This window comes from Equus caballus, chromosome 2, assembly GCF_041296265.1.
Source record: "Equus caballus isolate H_3958 breed thoroughbred chromosome 2, TB-T2T, whole genome shotgun sequence".
Taxonomy (NCBI): Eukaryota; Metazoa; Chordata; class Mammalia; order Perissodactyla; family Equidae; genus Equus; species Equus caballus.
Window position 1 is genome coordinate 12,240,930 of NC_091685.1, and position 27,841 is coordinate 12,268,770.

General features: G+C 50.5%; 2 protein-coding genes and 1 long non-coding RNA gene across 9 annotated transcripts; 2 read left to right on the plus strand and 1 right to left on the minus strand.

Annotated features, from left to right (window-relative positions):
• Window positions 1–1,103: 1,103 nt before the first annotated feature.
• Window positions 1,104–15,552, minus strand: LURAP1 (leucine rich adaptor protein 1). The gene is made up of 2 exons (XM_001495298.5): window positions 15,237–15,552; window positions 1,104–6,963 (listed from the first exon to the last, which is right to left on the minus strand). Exons 1-2 carry the CDS (start codon window positions 15,435–15,437, stop codon window positions 6,442–6,444), a joined length of 723 nt encoding a protein of 240 aa, XP_001495348.1. The 5' UTR covers window positions 15,438–15,552; the 3' UTR covers window positions 1,104–6,441.
• On the plus strand, window positions 5,972–11,248 carry LOC138923149 (uncharacterized). Its single transcript, XR_011436364.1, has 3 exons — window positions 5,972–6,098; window positions 6,636–6,957; window positions 10,336–11,248. It is a non-coding gene; the product is annotated as an uncharacterized lncRNA (long non-coding RNA).
• Window positions 15,553–18,363: 2,811 nt separating the features above from the next.
• Window positions 18,364–27,644, plus strand: POMGNT1 (protein O-linked mannose N-acetylglucosaminyltransferase 1 (beta 1,2-)). Of its 7 annotated transcripts, none has more exons than XM_070260022.1 (24): window positions 18,364–18,500; window positions 18,957–19,126; window positions 19,458–19,520; window positions 19,746–19,860; window positions 20,011–20,129; window positions 20,753–20,818; window positions 20,909–21,022; window positions 21,880–21,997; window positions 22,191–22,289; window positions 22,458–22,585; window positions 22,932–23,002; window positions 23,231–23,306; window positions 23,499–23,582; window positions 23,672–23,713; window positions 23,921–23,979; window positions 24,309–24,381; window positions 24,464–24,592; window positions 24,677–24,802; window positions 25,805–25,869; window positions 26,065–26,109; window positions 26,346–26,481; window positions 26,741–26,850; window positions 26,949–27,032; window positions 27,326–27,644. In XM_070260022.1, the coding sequence occupies exons 2-24, from the start codon at window positions 18,983–18,985 to the stop codon at window positions 27,405–27,407; spliced, it is 2,148 nt and encodes a 715-aa protein (XP_070116123.1). In that variant the 5' UTR covers window positions 18,364–18,500; window positions 18,957–18,982; the 3' UTR covers window positions 27,408–27,644. The 7 variants fall into 7 exon arrangements, with proteins under 7 accessions (XP_070116123.1, XP_070116125.1, XP_023486527.1 ...); XM_070260023.1 differs by having other exon boundaries at window positions 18,419–18,500; window positions 18,803–19,126; XM_070260024.1 differs by lacking the exon at window positions 19,458–19,520.
• Window positions 27,645–27,841: the final 197 nt, after the last annotated feature.

Sequence of the window (27,841 nt, forward strand, 5' to 3'; positions counted from 1 at the left end):
AAAAAAATCATGAGCATAGAGACAATTAGATTTATATGCCTTTTATAGTCTTGCCAAAGTGATCAAATCTGAGTCTGATCCAGCCACCAATTTGCAGGAAATACTGCGCACACAGGAACATTTAAAACTGCATCATGAGTACATAAGCAGCAAAATCCAGTGTTGTCAGAAACTCGACAAGTCAAATGGCCCAGGTTCTTCAACAAATAAATTGTAAGGATTAAGAAAGGGATGAAGGGGATTTATAGATTCAGAGACAAAGACATCAGTTATTTAAATAGACAAGACTAAAGTATAGTATCTGTGGATGTATATTTGGATGATAAAGCTATAAAAAAGATGTAAAGAAGTAAATACTACAGTCAGGAAACAGTTACTTAGGGCAGAGGAAGGGGACTGTCATCAGGACGGGCACATGCGCATGACTTCTGGGTGGGTTCTAGTTCTTGACAGGGCAGTGTTTGCCTTAGAATAATTCATTAAGCCTTACATTTTCTTTTCTTCTTCTCCCCGAAGGCCCCCAGTACATAGCTGTGTATTCTAGTTGTAGGTCCTTCTGGTTGTGGCATGTGGGACGCCACCTCAGCATGGCCTGATGAGCGGTGCCATGTCCACACCCAGGATCCAAACCTGCAAAACCCTGGGCCACCGAAGCAGAGCACGTGAACTTAACCACTCGGTCTCAGGGCCGGCCCCCTTACATTTGTTTTGTATGTTTTCTACATTTGTGCTTTATTTTACAATGAATAGAGTATTAAAAAAATAACAAGGGAGTGTTATGACCAACTTTATGCCAATAAATTCAACAACTTAAATGAAATGGACAAATTCTTTGGGAAACACAATTTACCAAAACTAACTCAAAACTTAGAATGTATATTACATATATATATCAAAGAAATTGAATTTGATATCAAAAACCTCCCCATAAAAAAAATCCAGGCCCAGATTATTGCATGGATGAATTCTATCAGTACTGAATAACACTACCAATCTTACACAAATGCTTACCAAAAACGGAAGGAAACACTTCCTAATTTGTTAGGAGGCCAGCCTAACCCTGATATTAAAACTTTCTAAGTTTGTCAGAAAATGGGGGAAAATTGAACACCAAATATATTTTATTATATTGAGGAATTATTAATTTGTAGGTACAATAATGGTAATAAAACTCCTTATCTTTTAGCGATACATACTAAAACACTTACAGGTGAGTTGGAATCATATCTAGTTTTGCTTCAAAATAATCTTGGTTAAGGGAAGAGTAACCAAGTAGTTGAGGAAATAAATAAACCAAGGTTGGCCATGAGTTGATAATCACTGAAGCTGGGTGACAGGTACATGGAAATTCATTATACTATTTTCTCTACTTTTGTGTATGCTTGAAATTTTATATAATATAAAACAAAAAATAACTGCAAATGATTAAGAGACATTAAATATATCAAAACTACCAGTTCACAACAATAATTTAAAGAGACAGCAAAACGAAATAAAATCATTCAACACCACATTGCTAAGGACACCAACTTTGAAAGAGATAAATAAAGGAAGAAATTTAAGCATTTCTCTTGCCCTTCTGGTATGAACTTTATTTCAGGGAAACCAAACAGCCCTGGAGGATGTGAAAAAGTTTCTCTGTACAGAATGAGAATAAAAGAAGAGGAAATAATAGCATTAGAAAATCATCATTTTGTATTCCCTAGTGAAATGCTCATTCATAAAATGGTCATTAATGGATGGTAAGACAACTCGGGGAACACTTGATGGGGAACTCTATCATGCAGGATCAGGCTATCACCACCTGAAAATGGAAGGAGCCTGGACCTGAAATGGGCAGGGGAGGAGAGCTGTCTAAGCAGGAACACCTGTGCTCCCGTACAAGTGAAAAATAAATCTTTGTGTTAAATCATTGAAATATGGGGCAATTCACTATAGAAGTTAGCTTACTGTAAAAGTATACCATTTATATACATTAAAACACATAAGCACATAATTTTATATATATATATATATGTATATATATGTATTTAAAGATACATACACATCCAAAAACTTACTGAACACAGGGTGTACACCTAGGTCAGCGAGAGGAATGAGAACAGGGGTTGGGATCAAAAGCAGAAAATAAAGCAAGGGGCCTTGTATCAACTGATGATAATTCACCATGCTCTGGGCAGCATGGTTGAACTATTAAGGAACAAAAAAATAATAATTTTTAAAGGAGACAACAAATCTACCCTTTCCAGAGAGAGCCCAGGCTAATTTGCTGGTAATTATCTTCTGCTCTGAGGAGCAGAGAATGGTTCTGGAGAGGAGGCAATGCTGAAGACAGAGCCAGCTGGAACCCTCCACCATGTTAACCAGAGAGTCTCAGGACTGAAGAGTTCCCTAAACTAAGAACTTCTCCCAAATCTGAACAATCCCAGCTCCCCCTGGGAGTGATGACGCAGGGGGCACTTGCCATTCTCCAGACATGGGGCCTGGACCTGGCCACCTCCCCCTTGACACCACCCCTCACTCCAGGCGGAGGAAGGCTGGACCAAGGATGGAGGTTCATTCTGGGCCTGAGTGCATCCTCCTGCCCACCCTGCATCTCTGCCCGTGGTAGGCCAAATAATGGCCCTTCCTCCAAAGATGCTCATGTCCGAATCCCCAGAACCTATGAATATTTTACCTCATACAACAGAAAAGACGGTTAAATTAAGGATCTTCTCATGCAGAGATGATCCTAGATTATCCCAGTGAGCCCAATGTAATCACAAGGACATGTAATCACAATGTAATCCTCATAAGAGGAGACAGGAGAATTTGAGAGAGAAGATAGAAGAGTGGAGGCAGAGGTCAGAGAGAAGATGTTATGCTGCTGGCTTTGAAGATGGAGGAAGGGGCCATGAAGCAAGAAATTCAAGCAGCCTCTAGAAGCTGGAAAAGGCAAAGAAATGGATTCTCCCCTAGAGCGTCCAGAAGGAACGTATGTCTGTCAACCCCCCGAGTTTAATTTAGCCTAGTGAAACTGAATTCAGACTTATGACCTCCAGAACTGTACGGTAATAAATTTGTGTTGTTTTAAGCCATTAGATTTGAGGAAATTTGTTACAACAGCTATAGGAAACTAGTACACTGGCCCTTGCTACTGGGCAGCATAACCTGTTCTCCGAGGAGAGTAAGGTCTGTGAGAGTGGGGAGTGGGGAATCAGAAAAGACTTCCTGGAAGCCCCTGCAGCCAGCTGACCAAGGTTCACATAGTTTATTTATTACCTATCTGACCTTGAGCAAATGCCTAATACATTGTTAATAATGCACAGTTTATAGGGTTGCTGAGAATTAAATAGAAGAATGTTTAAAATTCCTATACTACCTAATTACCCACTTTAAAAAAAAAATGTCACCTCTCCTTGTGGGTTTACATTCATTCCTTCATTCATTCCACTGTGTCACTAATACCCAGGATGTGCCTGGCACCATGCACATAGTGAGCTTGTGTCCACTACAAGCCCCAAGCATTTCCCACCTCAGCTGCCACCGTGCTTCTAGTCAGTCCAGTGTTCAACCTCACCGTCCCCACCCTAAATGCAGACCCTTGCTCTTGCCCACTCACATGCTCATGTCTCCTGGATGGACACATCCCAACCAGTGCCACCCCTTACCCTCCCAGGAGCGTTTTCTGCAGCTGCCATGAGCAGTCTCATCTCTGCCCTATCCAGCTGTGCCTATCCAATTGTGCTGTCATCAGCTGATCTTGGAGCTCCCCAACCCCACAGAACCCATCTGGATTTCCTAATCTCAAAGTTCTCCATCCCCACCTCACTTCTAACCCCCAGTTCTGAAATGCTGAGCTCTCTGCCCCATGATGTCTGGGCCTACTGGCCCTTCCCAGAAAAACAGCTGGTCCAGGATGGATTTTCCTTATATCTGTGGTCCAGATTCATGCACCCTTTACCCAATCCAGGTCCAAGGTTCTCTTTCCTCAGAGCCTGGAGCTCTTTCTCTAAACACTGAGCTGCCTCTCTAGGGTACGGTGAGAGCCTGAATATTAAAATAGGAGGAAAATTGCTTTCAGTCCCTTTGGGCTTGTTGGTTGACTGGGTGGTGTGGGGGAACAGTCTGGCCAACTGATGGCACTGTGGGCAGGCAGGCAAGAAATCCGGATCTGTGACCTGCATTGCCATAGAGTTGCAATGGGTGGCACTGGGCAAGCCTCTGCCCTCTCTAGGCCGTCTCTCTAGCCCGTCCGTGCACTGAGGGTGCTGGTCGTCTTCAAGGCTGTACCAGTATTTGAGCCTGGAGGTTCCATCCAGCCACCCTGGCAATGGTGCATAATGGCCACAAGAGGGCAGGCAACCTCTTCAGCTCAAAAGTAGACTAAACGAATAAATAAGCTTCAAAAAGGAAGATAAGACTTCCAAGTGAGAAAGTAGTTTACCAAAGGGCACACTACAAAATGGCAATAGAGTAGGGACCGGAAAAAGGTATTTGAATTCCCAGCCTGAGGGGAAGTCAGGAGCCCAAGACCAGGAGGGGTAGTAAGGAGAGCGCTGGTGGGTGGCAGAGGAGGAGAGACTAAGAATATACTTTAGAGATTCCAATCACTTTCAAAGGAGGGGAGGAGGAGAGAGGGTCTTTAGGGGAGAGCCACAGACTGAACGTATTGCCCAAAAAAGACTGGGGTGGGGGCTGCAGAAGACTTGAGGAGTTTCCGGGAAGCAGAGATGATCAACTTAGCTTCCTTCTCTTCCTCAGCATATAATGAAAAGTAGAGAAACTGCAGGAGTTACTCTAGGATTTGAGGAAGACTCCTCCAACTCAGGAGGGCACAGCAAATAGGCAAGGATCACCTGACACCCTTTTCTCTCCTCTTTGCCTGTCAATAATCTAGTTTCAGGGCCCAGGAAAAACAGGGACCAACATATGGGCAGTTCCCTGAAATTCAAAAGGGTAAGCTCCAAGCATTCATTCCCTGACATCAGCCACAGCCCTTGTGTCCGGCCCCTGCCCCCAGGCCTGTCCCCTCCCTGAGCCCCAGGTTGGCAGCTTCCCTGAATTCCTTCTTTGGTATAATTCACTAGGGCCCTGGGACCCAGAACCAGCACCAGTCCCTTGCTCCCTCCTCAGGTCCCAGGGGTCTAGGGCTTGTTCTGAGGGAGGAAGGAAAGCAGCATTTCCCTCATCTCTCCCCCCTCCCAGGATATGGGTCCTAGGACCAAAGAGCCTCTGTGTTTCCCTGCCCCACCCCTCCATTGTATCCCAGACAAGGGGACTGCTTGTGTCCCGGCCTCCAGCAGGCATCCTGTGACCAAATGGTGGAAGGTCTGGGGCAGGGTGGGGGAAGGGAAACACAAGACGAGAGAAGACACCTCCCCTCTTTGGAGACTGGCACACCTTCAGAGCTCTGAGAGAGACCTCCAGCTTCTCCGTCCTCCCTCCAGCTCCCATCAGCAGTGGGCAGAGAAGGCTGGGGGACTCATCTGCATATAAAAGGCCTGAGGCCTGAAATGGAAAGCAAGAAGGTGTGGAGACACAAAGGCTGAAGCTCCTGGCAGACAGCTTTGGAGCCAGAAGACAAGATTGGGGACAACCCAGGAACAGGGTAAGATGGCCAAACTGACTTTTGAGAGCCATGAGTGGAGGCCCCTGCCAGTTTCCCTCCCTACAAGCACAGATATAGGAGTGCTGGTACCAGACAGGGAGGTGGCCATACAGGAAGTAAGACCCCCTAGGATAAAATGAGAACACTGTTTAAAAAGTGAGAACGCTTCTGACAAACATCTGAGAGTAAAACTTTCCTGCCAGGAGGGGTGACATGTTTTCACTCACAAGAAGTAATGGTATGGAGAATAAACAGTACAGTCTCACTTAGCAGCAGGGGCTCAGACACCGCTATACTGAAGTGTCACCACTAACGGACTGGTACAGGGAAAGGCTAACCCATCCTGGCAGGAAATGACATCACTCCCCAACAGGAAGGGACGGCTCTACCGACCCCAAAGGCTTCTGGGAGGGCCAAGCCATGGAGGGCTGGCCCTGAACGTCCATGTCCCTGCACAATCCTCCATTTTGGCCAAGAGGAGGGCCAAGGGTCCTAGATGTTGAGTGAGGTAATTACACCCCCATCTCTTCATCAACGGTCTCCGAGGGGTCCGAAATCCCTCAAATCCTTACCTAGTTGCAGGAGGAAGAGGAAGAGATACCATCACACCAGGAGTGGCAGGTCAAGCCTCTAGAGTCAATGTATCTATGGAAATAGCTTTAGGGACCCAATAATTGAGGGATAAAGGTAGAGCTTCCCCAGGGACCAGAGGGATGGTGAGGGCAGGTTTCCATGGTAACTAATTTCAATGCAACCTCTTCCCAGTCCCAGATTGAGGGACAACAAATTTTGAGAGAGACCAGAACCTAGAGATGAAAGAGCCATAGGAATACAAAAGGGTGGAAAAGTTGTTACAGGAAGGTCACATCATCCTGGCACTGCCCCCAGTACCAGTGGGCCTCAAAGCCCAGCTTGGCACTCTCATCCTCTGGTGGCTCAGGAGGTGCACCGTGGAGCCCCTCCCCTGGGGGCTTCCACACAGCCCTCAAGTTCCCTAACCTTGTGGCTGTCAGGTCCACCTCAGTCCTAGCCCTCTCCCTACTAGGTATAACCTTTGCCCGGTCCATCTCAGGACGGGGAGCCCCAGGGGGGCCCTGTTCATCCAGCTCACTGGGGGCCACCGTGTCCAGGAAGCTGCCGATGGAGACACTGTCCAGCCGGTCAGTGGAGCTGGTGTCTGGCAGGCTGTCCCAGCTGCCTCGCCTTGAACGGCCTGGGCTCCCGCCTGTCAGGCTATATTGGCTGCTGGTGAGGCTGCTGCAGTGGCTGGTCAAAGTGCCCCGCTCCTCCAACAGCCAGCGCACCGCCTCGATGCCCTCGTTCAAGGTCACCAGCTGCTGCAGGATCTTCACATCGATGGCTCGCAGGTAAGCCTGGGGGAGTGGGAGAAGGAATCAGTCCCCGGTTCTGGGCCATGGGTTTCCCCAACGTTTCCCGAGGCCTCTATCTTGTGGTCCAACCAACTACGCTTCACTTTCAAGAAGCATGGAAAAAGAATGGTTTGGCATGTGGGCTTTAGCGGCAGACAGACTGCTGTTTAAAATCTCAGCTCTACCACTGATTAGATAGAACTGTGGGCAACTTTATCTTCTTTGAGCCTCAGTTTCCTTGTTTGTAAAACAGGGCGAAATCACTTACCTCACAGGCTGTGAGAATTCTGAGATGCTGTCTATTAAGTAGTCAGCACAAAGCCTGTCACAGAGTAAGGTCTCAGTAAACGTGAAGTACTGCGTTAAAATCCGATCCTACTGTGTTTTGAACTTCATAGATAGGGTATTAACTATTGAACCCGTCCACATTCACCAGCAAGACATAGATATGGTTAGCCAAATAGGTCTACAGGGGGCCAGGTGTTAACTTGAAGTGGACTGGGCCAAAAGGAGGCAGGGGCTGGGGGACAGAGTTAACCCGGTCCCCCAGTCCCTTCAGGGTGTTGGTGGCAGCTGTTGAAGGAGGGAAGGGCTGGCTGGAGCTTGGAAGGGTCAGAATCCCGCTGGCTGGGGCTCCAGGGCTTCCCTCCACCACACAGCAGCCGCCCTGTCTGTACTGGGAGTAAGTCTAACTTACTGGGTAACCTCTAGGGTCTCTTCCAGCTCAGATGCACTGAGTTATCTTCCCCCAGCACAAGTCTGAACCTGTCTGTCCCTCCCCGGGCTCAAGAGCCTCCATGGGCTTTGCCCTGCTCTTAGAGAACAAAATCTAAACACTTTAGCCGCTGGCATTCCAAGCCTGTCCTAATACATCTCTTGTGTCCATCTCTCCAGCTTCACCTCCAGCACACTTCCCTGAGAATCCCAGGACCTGCCACATACGACTTTTTAAATTTCGTTTTGTTTTATTTTTAATCAAAGTAATAGATGCACATAAAGAAGCAAACAATTCTGCAAGATTTGATATGAAAAGTAACAAATCGCCCCATCCTACTTCTACATCCCACCCTCCAGAGACAACTACCATTAATTTTTTAGCTGTTTATTTTGCTATTTACCTTCTGATCTCCAAATAATGTGCCACTTACTGATTTTTAAGTTTTAGGTGTTTTCTATTGACTTCCCACACGATAGAAAGTTAAGGATTTAATTCTTTCATCCTAACCCTCTGCCATACCCTTCCTGTCTCCTCACATTCCCAATACAGGCAATAAAATTAATTATTCAGGGCCGGCCCAGTGGCACAGTGGTTAAGTTCGCACGTTCTGCTTCGGCGGCCCGGGGTTCGCCAGTTCGGATCCCAGGTGCAGACATGGCACAGCTTGGCACGCCACGCTGTGGTAGGCGTCCCATGTATAAAGGAGAGGAAGATGGGCATGGATGTTAGCTCAGGGCCAGTCTTCCTCAGTGAAAAGAGGAGGATTGGCAGCAGTTAGCTCAGGACTAATCTTCCTCAAAAACAAAACAAAAAAAACAAAAAAAATAATTATTCGGTGTTTACCTTTTTAGAATTTGGAAATACTATTCACAGCTCAGTCAGGTGGTTTACTATGGTTACCTACAACTTTACGTTTTCCTTAGGATAATAATATTTTGCTTAGTTTGCTATATAGTTATCAGGAAGTCATCCCCAAACTCTCTCCTAATTGTCTGAATTTCCTTCTCCAGGCTTTTAAACACACCTTACCTCCCATCTATTCCATCTTCTGAGAGACAGCTCTTCAGGAGCCTTCTGATCCGCTCCCATCTGTCCCTGTTGCACAGCCATCCTCCAGGGACCCCCCCCCCCCATCATCTTGGGGATTCCCTTTACCTTTCCCAAGTTGGATCCCGCTTCCTGGATCCCATGCCTTCTTCTTTCCTGATTTACTCCTTCATGTGTGCACGTGTGGTGCTTCTCCTCCAGCAGCCCCTGGGGAAGTCTGCACAGGAGGTACATTTGTTGAAGCTTCACATCACATTTTAAAATGTTGTTATTCTCTCCTCACACTGCTCATGGTTTGGCTGGGTATAGAATTCTAGGGTGAAAATAATTTTTCCTCAGGATTTAAGGCATTGTTCCATTGTCTTCTAATTTTTAGTGTTACACTTAAAAAAAGTCTGATGCCCCTTTTTTTTTTTTTTTTTGCTGAGGAAGATTCATCCTAAGCTAACATCCACTGTCAATCTTCCTCTTTTTTTTGTTTGTATGTGAGCTGCCACCACAGCATGGCCACTGACAGACAAGTGGTATAGGTCTGTGCTGGGGAACTGAACCCAGGTCACTGAAGCAGAGTACGCCGAACTTAACCACTAGGTTTCTGGGGCTAGCCCTGATGCCATTCTGATTCCTGATCCTTTGTATGTGAGCATCGTTTCACTATTTCTGGAAGTTTTTAGGATCTTCTCTTTGTTGTCGGTGTTCTAAATTATCACAGTAATTTGCCATGGTGTGGGTCTATTTTCATCCACTGAATTGGCCACTTCTTGGGCCTTTTTAATCTGGAAACGTATGTCCTTTTGTTCTCAGAGATTTTCTTTCTTTTTTTTGAGGGAGATTAGCCCTGAGCTAACATCTGCCGCCAATCTTCCTCTTTTTGCTGAAGAAGACTGGCCCTGAGCTAACATCTGTGCCCATCTTCCTTTACTTTATATGTCGGACGCCTGCCACAGCATGGCTTGACAACCAGTGCGTAAGTCTGCACCCGGGATCTGAACGAGTGAAACCCGGGCCACTGAAGCAGAACGTGGGAACTTAACCACTGTGCCATTGGGCCGGCCCCATGAGAGATTTTCTTTAATTATTTCTTTAATGATTATTTCTCCTCCAATATTATTCTGTTCTTTCTGGAAATCCTATTATTTGGTTAGAGGGCCTCCTGGCGCGGTCCTCTATTTTTTTTTCCTCTCCCATCCCTTTCTGCATTTGTCCTAGTTTCTGAAATATATTAATATTATCAACACTTCCATTGAGTTTTTCATTTTTTCCTATATTTTTATTTCCAAGAGTTGTTTCTAGTTCTCCGAATATTTTCCTTTTTACAGCTTCCTGGTTTTGTTCATGGTTGCAATATTATCTCTCACCTCTTTAAGGATACAATTAATGATTTTTTATAAGTTCTCATCTCCCTGTATTATCTCCATTTCATTCACATTGCTTTTCTCTGTCTCTTTAGGTCTAGACAGAAGCTCTCATCAGATGTCTTACGGTCTTTAGCTGCTGCCACCCTTGAGCGTAGTCTCCAAAGAGCAAGGATACAATTAATGATTTTTATAAGTTCTCATCTCCCTGTATTATCTCCATTTCATTCACATTGCTTTTCTCTGTCTCTTTAGGTCTAGACAGAAGCTCTCATCAGATGTCTTACGTTCTTTAGCTGCTGCCACCCTTGAGCGTAGTCTCCAAAGAGCTGACTGGGAACTCTGTGCACGTGAAAGGCTTGCCAACTCTGAGCCTCACTGAGGGTTACCTGGCTGGGCTGTTTGATTGGGTAAGGCCTGAAGCCAGCATCTTTTGTGGGTTTTTTTCTCTTGGGTTTAATGTGGTGAATATGATGAACCCGTCTACAGAGTATCATGGAAGCAAAGCTGCCAAGATCCTCAGAGCCAAGTGGGAGGAAAGGCTGGGAGGGGTATCTCACAACCTTTAGTACATTTTTATTTAATCCCTCTTGCCCTCAATTTTGCTTGGTGTCTCCCAATCTGAAGACCTTTGGTTCTATTCTTTTCAAATATGTGTCTCTTGATAAACGTCCATTGAGTTATTCAGGAAATAATTGCTTTACTCACATCCACAATGATAAACCAGAATAAGACCAAGTATTTGTGCCTTGAGAAAAATACAGACTCTGGAATTAAACAGACCTGGATTCAAATTCCAGTTTTGCCATTAACGAGCCATGTGAAATTGGATTCTTCTCCCCCTTTAAACCTTCACTTCTTCATTGTAAAATGAAGATACTATCTAATTTAAAGGTTTAAGAAATGGAAGGAACATATTAACAAGCATAGCATACCGCCTGACAAGCGGTATTTGGCTTCACATATGACTATGGTTAATGTAAGTTTACAGTTTCAATAAGGAGATGTGGACAGAAATAACTGAAATACCACAGACTGTACAGACTCCTAATGACACAACAAGAGATCATCTTCAATTATTTCATACTGGGGACAAACATATTGACAGTGAAACCAACAGTCCTAGTCAGACCAAACTAAATGTATTAAACAAAACTTATACTAAAAATGCTTCTCCTGCTATGTTCTCCCCTTCCTCCCTTCCTTCTGTTCTATCCTTTCCAAAACAGATCTCCAGTGTCTGCCAGGATAAAGGAGTGGCTGGCACCTGGTTGCCCAGTTAGGGAGAGGATCTCAGAGAACGATTCTTAAACATTCACTGACCCTTCCGTTTTCGGCTCTACCTGTGCCCCCATTCCAGAAATACCTGGTGCTTCCCACTCCTGAGACCTTTGAGGGTTTCTGTAGTGCAAAATGGGTTGCTTTTCAGCTTTCCTCACTGTTGGCTAGGAATTCAGCTTTTCTCAGTCCTGCTAAATTAGTTACCACTCTTCCTTCTGCTTTTCAGCTTCCAACATTTTATTCCTATCATCTCTCTTGTTCTTGTTGTCATAGTCGCGTCATGGCTTTTAAAATAATCCTTCTACTGGCTTTTTAGTGGAGCTTCAGGAGGGAATGAAAGTAAACGCATGTGTTCAATCTGCCATCTTGAACTGGAATTCCCACTGAGTTTATTCTTCAAGGCCCAATTCAAATGTTACCACCTCTAGGAAGTCTTCCCTGCCTTTCCTCAAGACAGAATTAATCCATTCAGTCATGGAACGATATTTTTTGTTTCTTATAGGCATAGCATTGTGTTAGATAAAGGACGAAAAGACACCATTTCTTGCCCTCAGAGTTCACAGTGTAGTGGGTAAGATAAGACAGTGATGCAAGCACTTAAAATTTAGCGTAGCAAACAGGGGAAACAACTGCAACACAGAGGGCTGTGGATGCCCAGGGGGGCCAAAACCCAGCCAGGGCAGTAAGGAAATGCTTCCTGGAATAAGCCACATGAGCTGAGACTCGAGGGTTAAGTAGGCTTTAGCCAGACAAAGCAGTGGAGAGAGGCATTCCAACCAGAGGAAACAGCATGTGTCTCCTCCAATTCCAACAGGCCTTTCCAGAGCCCAAATCTGACCATGTCACTCTATAATGAAGACTCCTCCAGGAAGCCTTCCCTGGGTTCCAGCAGCACTTATCTTCCTGTACTAGAGTTACTGGTCTGTCTCCCTCCTTCCTGAACCCAGACTGTGAGCTCCCCAAGAGCAGGTCCTACCCAGCTCATTTATGGTGCTGAGCCTAGGACTAAGTAGGTCAGATTCAGTTCTGGGGTTCTCTTCCCTTGACTATCCTTGGCCCCTCTGCAGGTCCCAGGGTTCAGGGGTTGGGTTTTACCATGTTGATGGGAACAAATCTGATTACGAGATTCTATAGTCCTGTGACAGTGGGATTCCCTGACTGTGACAGCATCACTTCCCAGAATAGAAGAAAGCAGCAAGGCTTTCTTGCCAGAAAAAGAAACACTCATTTCACACCATCCCTTTGGAAACAGAAAGGGCATAAACAGCTCAGGAAAGAAGCAGCCTCCGAGGCCACTCCAACCCAATTCTCTTCCGAGGGGGATTCAGGTTCCCCACTCCTCCCCTTAACAAATCCACATCAGACTCTGCCCAGCCCTGAGGCCGCAAGTATGGCTCCAGCGTCACTCAATCCAAATCAGGCCCTGAGATGCTCCCAGCCCTACCTCCCTGGTGGTGGACTGAGAGCCTCAGACTATGGTTACTAGGAAGGCTCTTAAAGGTCATCCGACCCCACAACCCCCCAACCCCCATCCTCCAAGAGGCAGAAAAACTGGGGCCAAGAGAGAGTCAGGGCTCTGCTCAAGATCATAAAATGATCTAGGAGCAAAGCCAGGACTTGAACCCAGGCCTTCTCCCTCCTTGCCTAAAGCTTTTTCTCAAACTGCTCCGTGGGGGCCAGTTGTCCTAGCAACAGTTTTCGGGTGGGAGGATTAAGTAGGGGAGGTTGCCATTGTTTCCCCTTGGCACAAATTTCAGAGTCTAGCTGGTTCACTCAACCTTTGAGTGGGGGCAGGAAGCAGAAGGGAAGAGGCCTAGAGGCAGGGATGACCTTGGCCTCAAGGGCAGGCTGCCCCTCCCTGCAGGAGAGCTGGGAGAGGGACAGTTGAAGGTCAGGATTTAGACGGCCTGGACCAGTTCTGCCACAAGTGGCTCCAAGGGAAACCTCCTGCCCTGTCCCCCGTCCTCCCGGGGTGCAACGCAGTGGGCAGGGCAGAGTGCATAAAGAGATCAATGACATCCTGGCCCAAGGAGGGAGAAAGGAACGGGGGAGGAATCCGCGGGGCACAGAAGAAGCCTTCCCCCGTTCCGGCCCCCAGAAGGCTCCCTCCCTCATGCCCTTCTTGGGCAGTCAAGGCCCCAGGCCAGGCTGGGTCAAGAATGCAGAAAGATCTAATCAGGGCCTCAGGCCAGGCTGGGTCAAGAATGCAGAAAGATCTAATCAAAAGTGAAATGTACCAGTTGAAAGTTTACAAACAGGTGATCTCCACCAAGGCAGGAAAGAGAGAGAGCCCAGGCACCCTCCTGCACCGGCTGCCTGTGGCAGCTCAGGCAAGCCCCTCGACACCTGCCAGCGTGTTCCATCTGTGAGATGGGGAAAATGAGGACTGCTTTTCTCACTTCAATGCCATAAAATGTGTTTCAAGTGTCTGGCACAAAGCAGGTCTCAATGGGAAAAATGTAAAGTGTAGGCAGATCATCTGGGTGCAAAGCCTGGCTCTGCTCTTTACTCTTTATATGACCTGGGGCAGTTACTTAACCGCTCTGTGCCTCAATTTCTTCATTACTTACCTAACAGGTTGCTGTGGGGATTAAGAGAATATCTTGTCAAGTGCTCAGCAGGGTGCCTCGCACATGCCCTTGGTAAAAGTTAGTTTCCAAAGCAAGACACTCTAGGTAGGCTCTTTCTAGGCCTTGAATTAAAAGTACAGTGAGCCAAAGCCAGGCCCCTCCCTTGGTGGACACAGTCACAGCCCTGCTCTGGAGAATCCGGCACTTACCTCCAACCTTCAAGGCCAAGTGCACACATGGCATTCAAATCCTTCCCCCAGGGAGCCTTCCCTGATTGCTCTGCCCACAAGGCTGTCCCCAGCCTCTCAAGTCGTCAGGAACCCCCATGACCTGCCCCCCTGCTGCCTCACAGCTCAGCCTGGCACAGCTGGGCACACAGTGGGGCTCCAGGAAGGAAGACCTATTGGCTGACACTCACTGTGAGCTCCTGGTTCTGGGCCAGAAAGTGGCTGGCAATTCCTCAGTTCCCTAGAGCTGGCTGCAAAGTGGTGGCAGATGGAAATCACCCCCTTCACCGGAACCGGGGCCCTAGGGAGCCTAGGGGGCCCCAACTGCCCTCTCAGCTCTGAATCTAGACCAGCAGCAACAGGGCAGGGGGAAGATGCCTGTTTCCTTCTCTCCTCCCCAAGGAGGTACAGATGAGATCCCAATATCTAGATTACCTGGGGCGGGGGCAGGGGGGGGGGGTTGGCCAGAAGGAAACTGAGTCAGTGACGGAACCAACACCGATGGTGCTGCTACTCCGTTTGCTAAGGTTCCAGAAACTTTCAAATACCTTAAGTGGGTGGGAGGGGATGCTGGGGAAAAAGGACGTTTTTAGTGGCCCTAGTCCAGGCAGTTTTCACCCAAATCTCTTCTGCGCTGAATCTTGTGTGAACACCGGGGCCTCAGAGGAACAAACCCTGGGCCCAATTTGCAGGACAAAAAACCCGTTGCCCTATAATGGTGGCTGGAGGATAGGTGCTGCGGTAGCGAGGGGTAGGGGGCAGATTTGTGCTGCCCTAGGTTCTCAGCGCTTCCCAGTCCTCACCTCTCCCCTCCCAATTATTTGGCAGGAAAAACTTTCAAAAACCTGTGCCTCCCCCCCCAAGCCCTCAGGACCCATCAACACCCTACTCACCCTTGGGGACAGGGTGCAATTAAGGGACCCCAGGTTTTAAGGATTGATGTGGGAGAGATCCTGAAGAGTTAGGCGGGGAATTTTAACTCCCTCCTCTCCAGCCCATCTCTGGGGGCATGAGTCTGTCCCGTCTGGCCCTACGCGGAGGGGGCTCCGCCCCCCTGGCAGGTGGAGCTCACACTCACCAGCTCCATCCTCAGCGCCATGATCTTGTCCCCCAGGCCATGGCCCGTGCTGGGCGCCCCTGGGAGCATCAGGGCGCCAGAGGTTCCCGGCTCCCACTCGCCTCGCTGCAGCCCGCGGAGCAGCCCTTCAGGCGTCTTCCTGCCCACCTTGCCCTCCACGTCTCGCAGGTCAGGCGTCTGGGACTCCGCAGTCCCCTCCATGCGGGCCTAAGCCTGAACAAGGCTGGGCGACCGGGCGCCGGGATCCCGCTCCCCCAGGTCTTCCTTTCTCCGCTGCTAGTGCGGAGCGGAACCGGCGGCTCCTAGCCCGCGCCGTGCGGGGGCGGGAGGAGGGCGCCGTAATGCTCAGAAAAGCCGCGCAACCGTGTGTGTGCGTGTGTGTGTGTGTATTCGAGTGCTGCGCACACTACCTCTAGTCGTGGAATGCGTCGGGCTGGGCGATGCTGCATTTGTACCTGAGGGAGCCCTGGGAGAGCTCAACGCCTTCTCCCCACCCTGGCACTGAATCCAGCCAGGCACACAGCAGGCGCCCAAGAAGTGTTTGCTGAATGAAGGCTAAGCATCTTCCGTCAGTTAGAAATGTGGGAATTTAAGGAACAGTAGTAACAGAGCTGCAGAGGGTTGTGGAAGGGTTCCTGGAGTAGATGAGCTGGGTCCAAAACAGTGATTAGAATTTAGCTGGTCACTGACACACGCACATTCACCCCAGTGTGGCCACTGAATTTAGACTAAAGAAGTGGAAAGTAAAGTTCTGGCCGATGAAGAGCAACCAGTATTGAAGCTGAAGAGGTCCACAAGGGCCAGGTCATACATGATTCTTGACTGTGCATGAGAATTATCTGCGCATCCTGTTACAATGCAGATTACGGTTCTGCAAATCTGGGGTGGGGCCTGGGATTCTGCATGTCTAACAAGCTTTCAGGTGATGGCCATGCTGCTGGTCCAGGGACCACACTTGGAGTAACAAGGTAAAGGAATAGGATTCTAAGGTGCTTGGGTTTTATTCCAGAGGCAATGAGGAGCCATGAAAAACTTTTCACGGTTTGGCTTGATTTTGGATTTTAATCCAAGTAATTCCAGCCCATGGTTACAGAAGGATTTTCAATGAAAAGATGCCCTATCCTTTCCCACTTCTAGTCCCACTCCCCAGAGGCAACCACTTTTAGGAATGTTTTTTCTAATGTTTATACCTATAACACTACATGGGTTTATACTGTACCACTATTTCTTAATTTTAAAAATTGTCTACTGACTTCCTATTATGGTAAATATGACTTACCTCACTTACGCTTGGTATTTCCCTTCTTCCGTTGGTCCTATCTATTTCTATCATTATTTTTAGTTCATTTAATGGTTACCTTTGTAATTTTAAGTAATATATTTCTCCTTAATATCTCTTGATTCATGAAAGGGTTTTAAATCAGAGATTGACAAAACAGATTCCTTTTTTGAAAAATTACTCTGGATGTTGCAAGAAGAAAGGATTGGAGGAGTAAACATTTGGAGTGAGGGACAACAGCTGGAAGGCAAAGGCAGGAAACTGAAAAGGGCTGGACCAGGGGCGGGTTGTGAGGTTAGAGAGGAAAGAGACCAGAATGAAGGACTCTTTAGGGGGCAAGATGGACAGGACTTGGTAAGTGGTTACACTCATTTATTTATCATGGCATTCAATAAATATTTGTTCAAAAGATGACCGACTTCAATAAATATTATGGAGAGCCTACTATGTGCTAGCCATTGTGTGTGGTGCAGAGAATACAGTGATAAGCAAACAGACGTGGACTGGTTGCTGGACAGAGAAGAGGAATCAAGGGTGATTCCCAGCTGTTTGGCCTAAGGCCATTCACCAAGGAAGAGAGCCCAAGAAGAGGTCTGGGAGTGGGAAAGGATGATTCCAGCAGGAGCGTGTGGAGTTGGAGGGCTCCGTGAAGACGTCCAGCAGGCAGTAGGACACAGGTCAGCCTGGAGCTGGGGAGAAAGGTTAGGACTGCAGCTATGAGTCTAGGAATCCAGATGATAACAGAGGTCAGGAAAGGGATGAGATCTTCCTGGAGAGTGAGTTTGAGGAGGGAGGAGGCTCAGGGAGGGACATCTTTTTCAAATGCTAACAAAATACCTTGTGTTTTCTTCTGAAAAATCACCTATTGCTTCAACTTCTAAGGCAAGTACTGTTAATATTTTGGGGGATACCATCCCACCATTTAGGAAGTAGATGGACTATGGAGAGCTCAAAAAAATCTAAGGGGTCTTCTGGCTTCCTCTGTTTCCCTTTAATACATTCTCCACAAAATGGTAAAGGTTTTTAAAAATCGGATTATATTGCTCCCCTGCTTAAATCTGTCCCATGGCTACCTACTCGCTTCAAATAAGTGTCACCATCATCTAGAAACTTGTTAGAAATGCAGCATTCTGCTCTACCCCAGATTACAGAATCAACACTTCTAAGAATAGGGCCCAGTAGTTTGTTTCCACAAGCCCTCCAAGAGATTCTGATGCAAGCTGAAGTTCCAGACCACTGTGTTAAGCTAAGCGCTTTGTATGTATTATCTCAGGTGACTTTCACAACAACCCTCTAAGTGTTATTGTCAGGATAACGCAGGGGTTAGGAGTGGAATCCGGAGCCGCTTGGCTTTCACCAAGCTCTCCCAGCATGGTGACATTGGGCCTCATTAATAATAGTACCTACCTCATGGGATTGCTGTGGAATTAAATGAGTTAATATAAGTAAAGTGCTTAGAACAGTGACTGGCAAGGAGTCAGCATCATATAAGCGCACCCCCATTTCACAGGAAGGGAACCTAGGCTGAGACGTTAAGTGACTTGCCCAAGGTCTAGGTGACTGGTAGAATCAGGTTTTTAACTCCCCTCGGGCGCCTAAGGCCGTGCCTGCCCCAGACCTGGGTGCAGCCTTGCCCAGGCAAGGGGCGGGGGGCGCTGTGTCCAAGGCCTGTCGCCCGTGTGACCCGGGCGTGCCCGGGGAGGAGGGGGTGGCAGTGCCAGGCTCCAGGACTCCGACTCAATCGCCTCGCCGACGGCGGCGCTGGGGGCCGGAGGCCGCTCTCCCGCCGCAGCGCCCCGCCCGCGAAGCCGCCCGAAGCGCCGCCCGCCGCCCTCTCACCCCGCGGCGGCGGCGGCGGCGGCGGAAGCGGGGAGGCGGGCCGGGGCGGGGCTGCGAGCGGCATGGAGGAGGCGGAGGCCTCGGCGCGCCGGGCCGAGCCGTGCGGGCCCGAGTGGGGCTCCCGCGGGGCCCGGGCCCACTGAGCCGTGAGTGCCTCCGGGCGGGGGTCGGGAGGGGTGGCGCGGCCGGAGCAGGTCTCCCGAGTCCTCGGGCGGCCCCGAGACCCGGGAGGAGAAGAGTGGGGCCACCGAGAAGGGGGCGAGGGAGGGGGAGGAGGGGAGGTCGCTGCCCTTTGCCGGCCCCAGGACTGCGAAGGCTGGGGCTTGGACCTTTTAGGGGCTGATGAACCTTGGGAACCGATTATTTGGCCACCACCCCTGGCACCCTGGGCAGCCCTGTCAGTTCCTGAGCCCCAGGGGAGTTTCCAGGTAATCTGACCCCTCTGAAGGTTTTCTTTCCAGAGAAGTTGAGCGACTTTCCGCGGGTCACACAGCATGGATGCCTGCAGGGAAGAGTTGCTGGGAGGCCTTCCCTCATCTCCCCAGAAGGCATCAGACTTTGGGAGGAACACCTTACCCCATGTGACCCTTTGGTCCCCTCAGATGCCTGAAGGCATGGGTTGGCCGGGATGGTGGTGACCCCCCAGTCCAGCATGGACGACTGGAAGCCCAGCCCCCTCATCAAGCCCTTTGGGGCTCGGAAGAAGCGGAGCTGGTATCTTACCTGGAAGTATAAACTAACCAACCAGCGGGCCCTGCGGAGATTCTGTCAGGTATGGAGATGTCCCAGACCTCCCAGGGGCTCCCTCCCAGCTTTACCCCCGCCTAGACTATGGGCACTGGGACCTACCTTGGCTACCCCTACCCTGGAAAGTAGCAGCATCTTCCTAGAGGGGAAACCTCTTTGTGTCATGTTTCTATCAGGTAGTGGTTTGGGTCCAGAGTTCTGGAATCAGAACCCAAGTACAACCTCCTAGGCTTCTGACAAACCTGAAGTCTGATAGGAAGGTTTTGCCCAGGGGCACACACCTGTCAGGCAGTCAGGGCTAGGACACAGGTCTTCTGATCCCCAGCTTGGTTCTCTGGGACTGGCTCCATCTCTAGGAACTAATTGTGGAGAGAACCAAGGAAATCAAGGCCTCAAATGGAAGACCACAGGAGCTCTGGGTAGGGAGGGCCCTGATGAAGGGGCAAGGGTCAGGGGAGGCTCCCTGGAGGAGGTGGTCATGACACTGGACACTGGTTGGGGGAGTAGAGCTGGGCAGACAGGGAGGAGAGACAGGCCCCAGGTTCTCCCTGGATCCTCCCTGTAGCCAGGGCCCTCCTTTCAGGAAGACCCTCAGTGAGCTGGAGAGGGTGCCCGTCTTTAGTCGTCCCCACCCCTTCCCTCAGACAGGGGCCGTGCTTTTCCTACTGGTGACCGTCATTGTCAACATCAAGTTGATCCTGGACACGCGGCGGGCAATCAGCGAGGCCAGTGAAGACCCGGAGCCAGAGCGAGACTATGGTGGGGCCAGGCTGAGGATGAGTGGATGGGGGGGCGGGGGCAGAGGGTGGGATTCCCCTAGGATCTCATGGCTGAAGTGGCAGGCAGATCCCAAGGGATGAGACCTCTCTGCTGGAGAGACTATCTCTATGACCTGTCACACCCCCACAGATGAGGCCCTGGGCCGACTGGAGCCTCCACGGCGCAGAGGCAGCGGTCCCCGACGGGTCCTGGATGTGGAGGTGTACTCAAGCCGCAGCAAAGTATACGTGGCAGTGGACGGCACTACGGTGAGTGGGCCAGTTCCATTACACTCAGGGTGTGGTCCACTGGCTCTGGAGTCCACTGCCTGAGTGGGAACTGCACCTCTGCCAATTGCTAGCTGTGTGACTTTGGAGGCCTCAGTTCCTCATCTGTAGAGTGGGACTAGTGATTTCTACTTGTTAGGATTCAATGAAAGCATGTGAAATGTCTTAGATGTAGTGGGATGTTGTCAAAAGTGATCATTAGTATTAGTAGACAGTTAATTCATTGCTTTATTTATTTCACAACTACTTCCTGGTCCCTTCTTTGGCTTCAGCCTTGTCCTGGGCACTGGGGACCTGGAGGTAATCAGACCTGGCCTTACTTTGAGGGGCTCAGTCTGATGGACTGTAATATCTCCGGCATGAGGGAGACACAGTCAAGGGCTCTAAGAGCCATGAAAGTCATGGAGGGAAGGGTTTGGAAGGATGTCATCTCTTTTGACGAGAGTGGAAGAGGTGGCCTTCAAGCAAGGATGGAAGAGACCTGTGTGAATAGAGGCATAAGCAGGACAGGAGGTTTCACGCAGCTGGTTTTCTAAGTGCCCATAGGACAGAGAGACCTTGAATGCCAGAGTTAAGAGCTGGACTTTGTTTCTGCCACCCTGTAGGTGCTGGAAGACGAGGCCCGGGAGCAGGGCCGGGGCATCCATGTCATCGTCCTCAACCAGGCTACGGTGAGGTTCTAGGGGTGGATGACCTGGAGGGCCAAAGCTGAGCCCTCCTTGCTGGTGACTCTGACTCATGTGAGGTGTATCCCCTGCCAGGGCCATGTGATGGCAAAGCGTGTGTTTGACACGTACTCACCTCATGAGGATGAGGCTATGGTGCTGTTCCTCAACATGGTGGCACCCGGCCGAGTGCTCATCTGCACTGTCAAGGTCAGTGGCTGCCCTGGCCCCATCTCCTACACCCCCAGCTCCAACCATGCTCGTGGCCCTCGGTTCCATGCCCCTAATTTGGCATAGTGGGAAGAGCCTCTGGAGGAGGATGACTCAGGTTCCAGTCCCAGCCTTGTCATTTTATTAATTCAGCAGATAGTTGTTGAGCACCTACTGTGTGCCAGGTACTGTTCTGGGTGCTGGGAATACAGTGGGAGGCGACACAGTCCTTGCCCTATGAAGCTTACTCCAGCAGGGCAAGATCAGCAAAAACCAGCCAAATAAGTAAATGTAGAATGTTAGGAAATGATAACTGACATGAAGAAGAAAATAAAGCAAGGGAGACAGAGTGATGGGGGATGGATTTTAGGAAGAGAAGCCCTCTATAAGGAAGTGACATGTGAGCAGAAAGCTGGAGGAAGTGAGGAGTGAGCCAGGTGACTATCTGGAGGAAGAGCATTCTAGAAGAAAGAATGGCAAGTACAGAGGCCCTGAAGTGGGAAGGTGCTTGGCCTGCTTGAGGAACAGCAAGGATGCCTGTGGAGCCGGGGCAGAATGAGGGAGGGGAAGAGAAGAGTGGTGGGAAAGTGGGCAGAGAGGCAGCAGGGGACAGACGTGCAGATTGTATGGGATCCTGGTAAGGACTTACTAGCATGGAGACCTTGTGATGCTCAAAATCTTGCTAAGCCTTTGCTTTTCTTACCTGTGAAATGTTAGTAACTACAGAGGGTTGTTGTGATAATTTAATGAGCTAATTTAAGTAAAAAGTTTGACATGGTGCCTGACACATAGTTAGTGCTCCATGAGGCCTCCTGGAACTATGCCAGTCAGGCTGACCACCTTCTCTGGTCTCCCAGGACGAGGGCTCCTTCCACCTGAAGGACACAGCCAAGGCTCTGCTGAGGAGCCTGGGCAGCCAGGCTGGCCCTGTTCTGGGCTGGAGGGACACCTGGGCCTTCGTGGGACGAAAAGGAGGTGCCGGCACCACAGGCCATCTACCCTATAGTATCAAGAGCCTGGGAGGAGCAGAACCCCAGGCGTTGGGGTGGTGTGGGGGGCAAATAGGAGTCAGTGGTGATGGGTTGGATGAAAGTGGGCAGGGAGATAGGAAGATGCTTCAAAACTGGAGCATGGGCCCCCAATGCCCCTCATTCCTATCTCCTGCCAGGTCCTGTCCTTGGGGAGAAGCATTCTAAGTCACCTGCCCTCTCCTCCTGGGGGGACCCAGTCCTGCTGAAGACAGATGTGCCGCTGAGCTCAGCTGAAGGTGGGGTTAGTTGGGGCTGGGCTCTGAGGCAATGCCTGGGCTGGCGGTGGGCATTTGGGTTCTCTTTATGGAGCTTTATTCTCTTGACTGGAAGACTGGGGATCTCCAAACCACACTGGCCCCGTGCACCCCTCATGCCTCATCCTGTTGACGCCATCCCTCCCTCAGAGGCAGAGTGCCACTGGGCAGACACAGAGCTGAACCGTCGCCGCCGGCGCTTCTGCAGCAAAGTCGAGGGCTATGGGAGTGTGTGCAGTTGCAAGGACCCCACACCCATCGAGTTCAGCCCTGACCCAGTGAGTGGGGCCTTAGGCAGTGAGGTTGGGATTCCTTCCCAGCTTGGCAAGGGGCTCTAGGAAAGATCCAGGTTCCTTACCCCAGTCTGGGAGAGGACCAGAAGCTAAGGATTTATACTGAGCTCTGGAAGGCAGAAGGCATCCTGGTTGGTGGGAAGCGGCGGGCCATGTGAGCAAAGGCCTGGAGCTGGACTTGGGCTGAATGTGGAGGGGCCAGGACGGGGAAGACCTGCCTTTTCCTTCTCAGCTCAGGAGTCCCCCTGCACCCTGAGAACTCTTCCCTAGGAGGGGATCCCTTCCCTTGAAGAGGGAGTGCGACAAGAGCTAAAAGCTGTTTCTCCCTCAGCTCCCAGACAACAAGGTCCTCAATGTGCCTGTGGCTGTCATTGCAGGGAACCGGCCCAATTACCTGTACAGGTGAGCCTGGGAGTGGGCTGTATCCAGCACTGAGCAGGAGGGTGCTTAGTGGGTAGGAACCCCAGCTCATCTACCTGCAGAAGGAACTCTTGAGGTGGGTGGAAAAGCAACAGATTCTAGGTTCATTCATCCATGTGGGTGAACATGGAGAATCTGGGCCCATCTGTGAACATAGGGAGCCCTGAGTTGGGGTGACAAAGAAGCCTAATTCATCCCTGGGCTCCCCAGGATGCTGCGCTCTCTGCTGTCAGCCCAAGGAGTGTCTCCCCAGATGATAACAGTTTTCATTGATGGCTACTATGAGGTGAGTGGAGCTTGGGGCTTTGGGCAGGGCAGAGCACAAGGCTGCGGGTGCTGAGTGGTAATGATCACCGAGGACTGGCAAGAAAGACAGCCCGGGCAAGGGCTATGAAATGTGAAGGGCTTGGCTTGGCGGAGCCTGCAGAGGTGTGCAGGGAAGGTGGCTCATATGGTGACCAGTGGCCATGCCCTCCAGGAGCCAATGGATGTGGTGGCACTATTTGGTCTGAGGGGCATCCAGCACACCCCCATCAGCATCAAGAATGCCCGTGTGTCTCAGGTACTGCCTAGGCAGGGAGGGAAGGGGCAGACACCTGGCCCTGCCTTCCACCCCAAAGCTCATGTGCCCTATTTCCACTCCCCACCCAGCACTATAAGGCCAGTCTCACTGCCACTTTCAACCTGTTTCCGGTGAGTAGTAGGGACAGAACTCTTGGGCCTAGGGAGGGGAAACATGGGCATAAAGTCTGATCCTATTATGTAGCAAGCTATTCCCCTCTGTAGGCCTCATCCTCCTGATCTGGAAAATGGCGGTAGTGCTGCCTGAAAGGTGGGATGGGGGTAGAGGAGGTGGGATGGGAAAGGCTGCCTTGGGATCATGTCCCCTTGCCCCTGCAGGAAGCCAAGTTTGCTGTGGTTCTAGAAGAGGACCTGGACATTGCTGTGGATTTTTTCAGGTAAGGGGAATGCCCCTCCATGCAGTTCCTATAAGCTGCATGGGGCCTCTTTGCTTGATTGGGTCTCTAGGGAAGAAGGCAGTGAAGTGTCTTGGAGAGCTTTCTGGAGGAGGCAAGCTCAAAAATGGGGAAAAAGCCTGAGCAGAGGTAGGATGGCAGGTGTTGGGGCTGGAGTAGAGAGTAGAAAGGATGAATGGAGACAGCGGGGATTTGTGGGGAGGGGGAAGGAGGTGTGACTCCTGAGCCCCATCTCCAGCTCCTCCAGCATCACTGTGTGACTGGGTTTGTCCCTCCCCCTCCCTGAACCCCTTGGACCCTGCCTCTCTCAGTTTCCTGAGCCAGTCCATCCACCTGCTGGAGGAGGATGACAGCCTGTACTGTATCTCTGCCTGGAATGACCAGGTAGGCTGAGTGGCCAGCGGTCAGCTGGGGAGTTTGTAAAGGCCCCGAGATAATACTTCCCACGATGGCCCCCCGCCCCCAGGGGTATGAACACACTGCCGAGGACCCAGCGCTGCTGTACCGTGTGGAGACCATGCCTGGGTTGGGCTGGGTGCTCAGGAAGTCCTTGTACAAGGAGGAGCTTGAACCCAAGTGGCCTACACCGGAAAAGGTACCCTGGCAGGGTAGGGTGAGTGGGCTGGAGTCCCCTAGCAGCTCGGCACCTCTCAACTTTCATAATCTTCCATGCCCCCAGCTCTGGGACTGGGACATGTGGATGCGGATGCCGGAACAACGCCGAGGCCGAGAGTGCATCATCCCTGACGTTTCCCGATCCTACCACTTCGGTATCGTCGGCCTCAACATGAATGGCTACTTCCATGTGAGCCGGAGGCAGGGGTGTTGGGGAGGGGGCACAGCATAGTAGATAGGCCAAGAACGTGGACTCTGGAGCCAGCCCAGCTCTACCACTTACTAGCCATGTAACCTTGGGGAAATGAAATGACTTACCCTCTTTTGCCTCAGTTTCCTTATTTGTAAAACGAGGACAGAAATACTCCTTCATAGGGATGTGAAGTTATGAGGTTTAAATGAGTTAATATATGTAAAATGCTTTGAACCGTAAGCATTATATAAGGGTTAGCTGGTATTATTTTTATTATTACTATTCTTGGCCCTAGACTGTGGGTGTGGAGAGGGTATTTCTGTTGCCAAACACTTATCCACCCTGCAAGCTATGCCCTCTTCTGTCCTTGCAAGTGCTGGGGCCTAAGCCTCAGCCTGAAGTGAACAGGGAGGTCCCCAGGCCTCCACCTCCTACCTGGCTGTGTCCAAGGGGCCACTCCGCAGTTACAGCAAGGGAGGCCTTGAAGCAGCCCCGCCCGCAGGAGTGGACAGCGTCCAGCTTGGAACTTCCTAGAAGCCAGAAGGGCCCTCAGAGGCTGGCTGATATAAGACCCCTGCTCATCTCCCAGGGTGGGGAAGGCTTTTACCTCAGGTCTCTCTCAGAACCTCAGTCATAGAAGTTTCCTCCTTCCCTGCCCAGCTGTCCTTTATCCAGCTCCCCCTGCAGGGCGTGCTCCTGGCTTCTGTGGTTCTAGAACAGCAGGCCCAGGAGAGCCACAGGGGACAGGGACTCGTTCTGGGGTCAGTAGCATGAGATGCCGGTGTGGGCATAAGCTCTCTGGCAGTGGTGCAGCCCAAATTAAAGCTAGTAAGAGCCTGCCAAGGATGCTGCAGGGGCTGAGGAATATAGGAGAAAATTAGAGGGACTTTTATCAGCCCAGGACTTCATTTGTGGGCCTTGTGGATATGGGGTGGGTCAGTGGGCAGGTATGAGGCAGACAATGTAAGGCCCTGATTTTTACCTTCACACCTGCTCCAGGAGGCCTACTTCAAGAAGCACAAGTTCAACACAGTTCCAGGTGTCCAGTTCAGGAACGTGGACAGGTGGGGGCTGGGGAGAGGGCAAAGGGGAGGATATCTAGGAGCCTTGATGACCAGTACCTAACACTGCCTTCTGACCCTGGGGCCTGTATGTTTATCCCAGCCCTGCTGCCCCTCAATTCCCATGTGACCCCTTGCCCTGCCCCTGAGACCTGAGGGGCTGCCTCCCCCCCCGACCCATTTCTCTTTTCCCTTCAGTCTGAAGAAGGACGCTTATGAAGTGGAAGTTCACAGGCTGCTCAGGTACGGCCGAGGGCAGTAGGGGGATGTGGCAGGGAGTGAGGAGGGGTCAGATACTGGGGGTCTGGCCCCATAATTTATGGGGCCCACTGCAAAATGAAAATCAGGGCCCCGTCTTCAAAAATTATTAAGAATTTTAAGACAGCAACAGCAGAGCATTAAACTCAGGCCGGGGCTTTGTGTGACACACCCGTGAAGCTGGCCCTGTTTTGGTCTTTCTCTCCCACCCACTGCTGCAGTGAAGCCGAGGTTCTGGACCACAGCAAGAACCCTTGTGAAGACTCTTTCCTGCCAGACACAGAGGGCCACACTTACGTGGCCTTCATCCGAATGGAGAAAGACGATGACTTCACCACCTGGACCCAGCTTGCCAAGGTGCCCCAATACCATACCTCCCCCAAGACTATGCATCCCGTCCTCCCAAAATGTAGGAGGCCTTTGTTCTGGAGTCTTCTCCCTCAGGACCCTCTCTTCATACTCTCAGAACCCCTCTTCCAACCTCCTGTCCAAATCTATATTCTAGAAGATGCTACCTCTTGCAAATTGAGGAGGCTGCTGAGGACGAATGGGAGCTAGGCCAAGGGTCCTCAGTGGCGCCTCCCACAGCTCTCACCCATGCCTCTCCCCACCCCAGTGCCTCCATATCTGGGACCTGGATGTGCGCGGCAACCACCGGGGCCTGTGGAGATTGTTTCGGAAGAAGAACCATTTCCTGGTGGTGGGAGTCCCAGCCTCTCCCTACTCGTGAGTGACCTTTTCTGCCCTGGGAAATGGGAGACTAGTGGGATTTGGTGACAGCGCTAATGACCTTTTCACTGTACATTTTCATATCATCTTCCCAGGGTGAAGAAGCCACCGTCAATCACCCCAATTTTCCTGGAGCCACCCCCAAAAGAGGAGGGAGCCCCAGGAGCCGCAGAACAGACGTGAGACCTCCTTCAGGACCCTGTAGGGCTGGGTACTGTGTACCCCCAGGCAGGCTAGCCCTTCACCCCATCCTGTAGGATTTTGTAGACACTGGCAGGGGCTGGGGCTGGTTTGTTTTTAACCTGAGACTTAATTACTAACTCCAAGGGGAGGGTTCCCCTGCTCCAACGCCTCTGTTCCTGAGTTGGAGGTCTATTTATTTGCTTCCTTGTTGGGAAGGGCAGGATAGCACCTGGAATCACTGGGATCCCCAGGCAGCTGATCCTGCCCTTTGTACACTCCCTCCACCCAGGCCCGGCTGTGTACCCTCCCTCCACCCAGCTCAGAATCTAACCTATTTATTGACTGTCCTGAGGGCCCTGGAAACAGGCTGAAGCCTGGAGGGCCTTGATTCCTTTCTGGACTGGGGTGCTGCCCTAAGGGTGGGGCTAGCTCTTACTCAGGAAACTGCTGTGCCCAACCCATGGACAGGCCCAGCTGGGGCCCGCCTGCTGATGCAGACTCACTCAGAGACCCTCAGACACTGAACCAGGCCTCTTCTCAGCCTCCTCTTTGTCCAAGTTTCCAAAGCTGGATAAAGTGGTCATTGATTAAAAAAAGGAGAAAACCTCTGGGGATGTGTCTTGTGATTGAGGGGTAGGGGGATGGTCGAGATGGATGGTGAGTTTTCTTTAGTGTCTGCCACAGAGTTTATCTTCCTTTTGGGACCATTTGGCCACCAGGGGATGCCCAAGTCTCAGACTCCAAGGTTTTTCCCTAGTCCCCCTGCCTAAGGACGCTGAGCCTGACCTCAGCCCCACCCTACTTG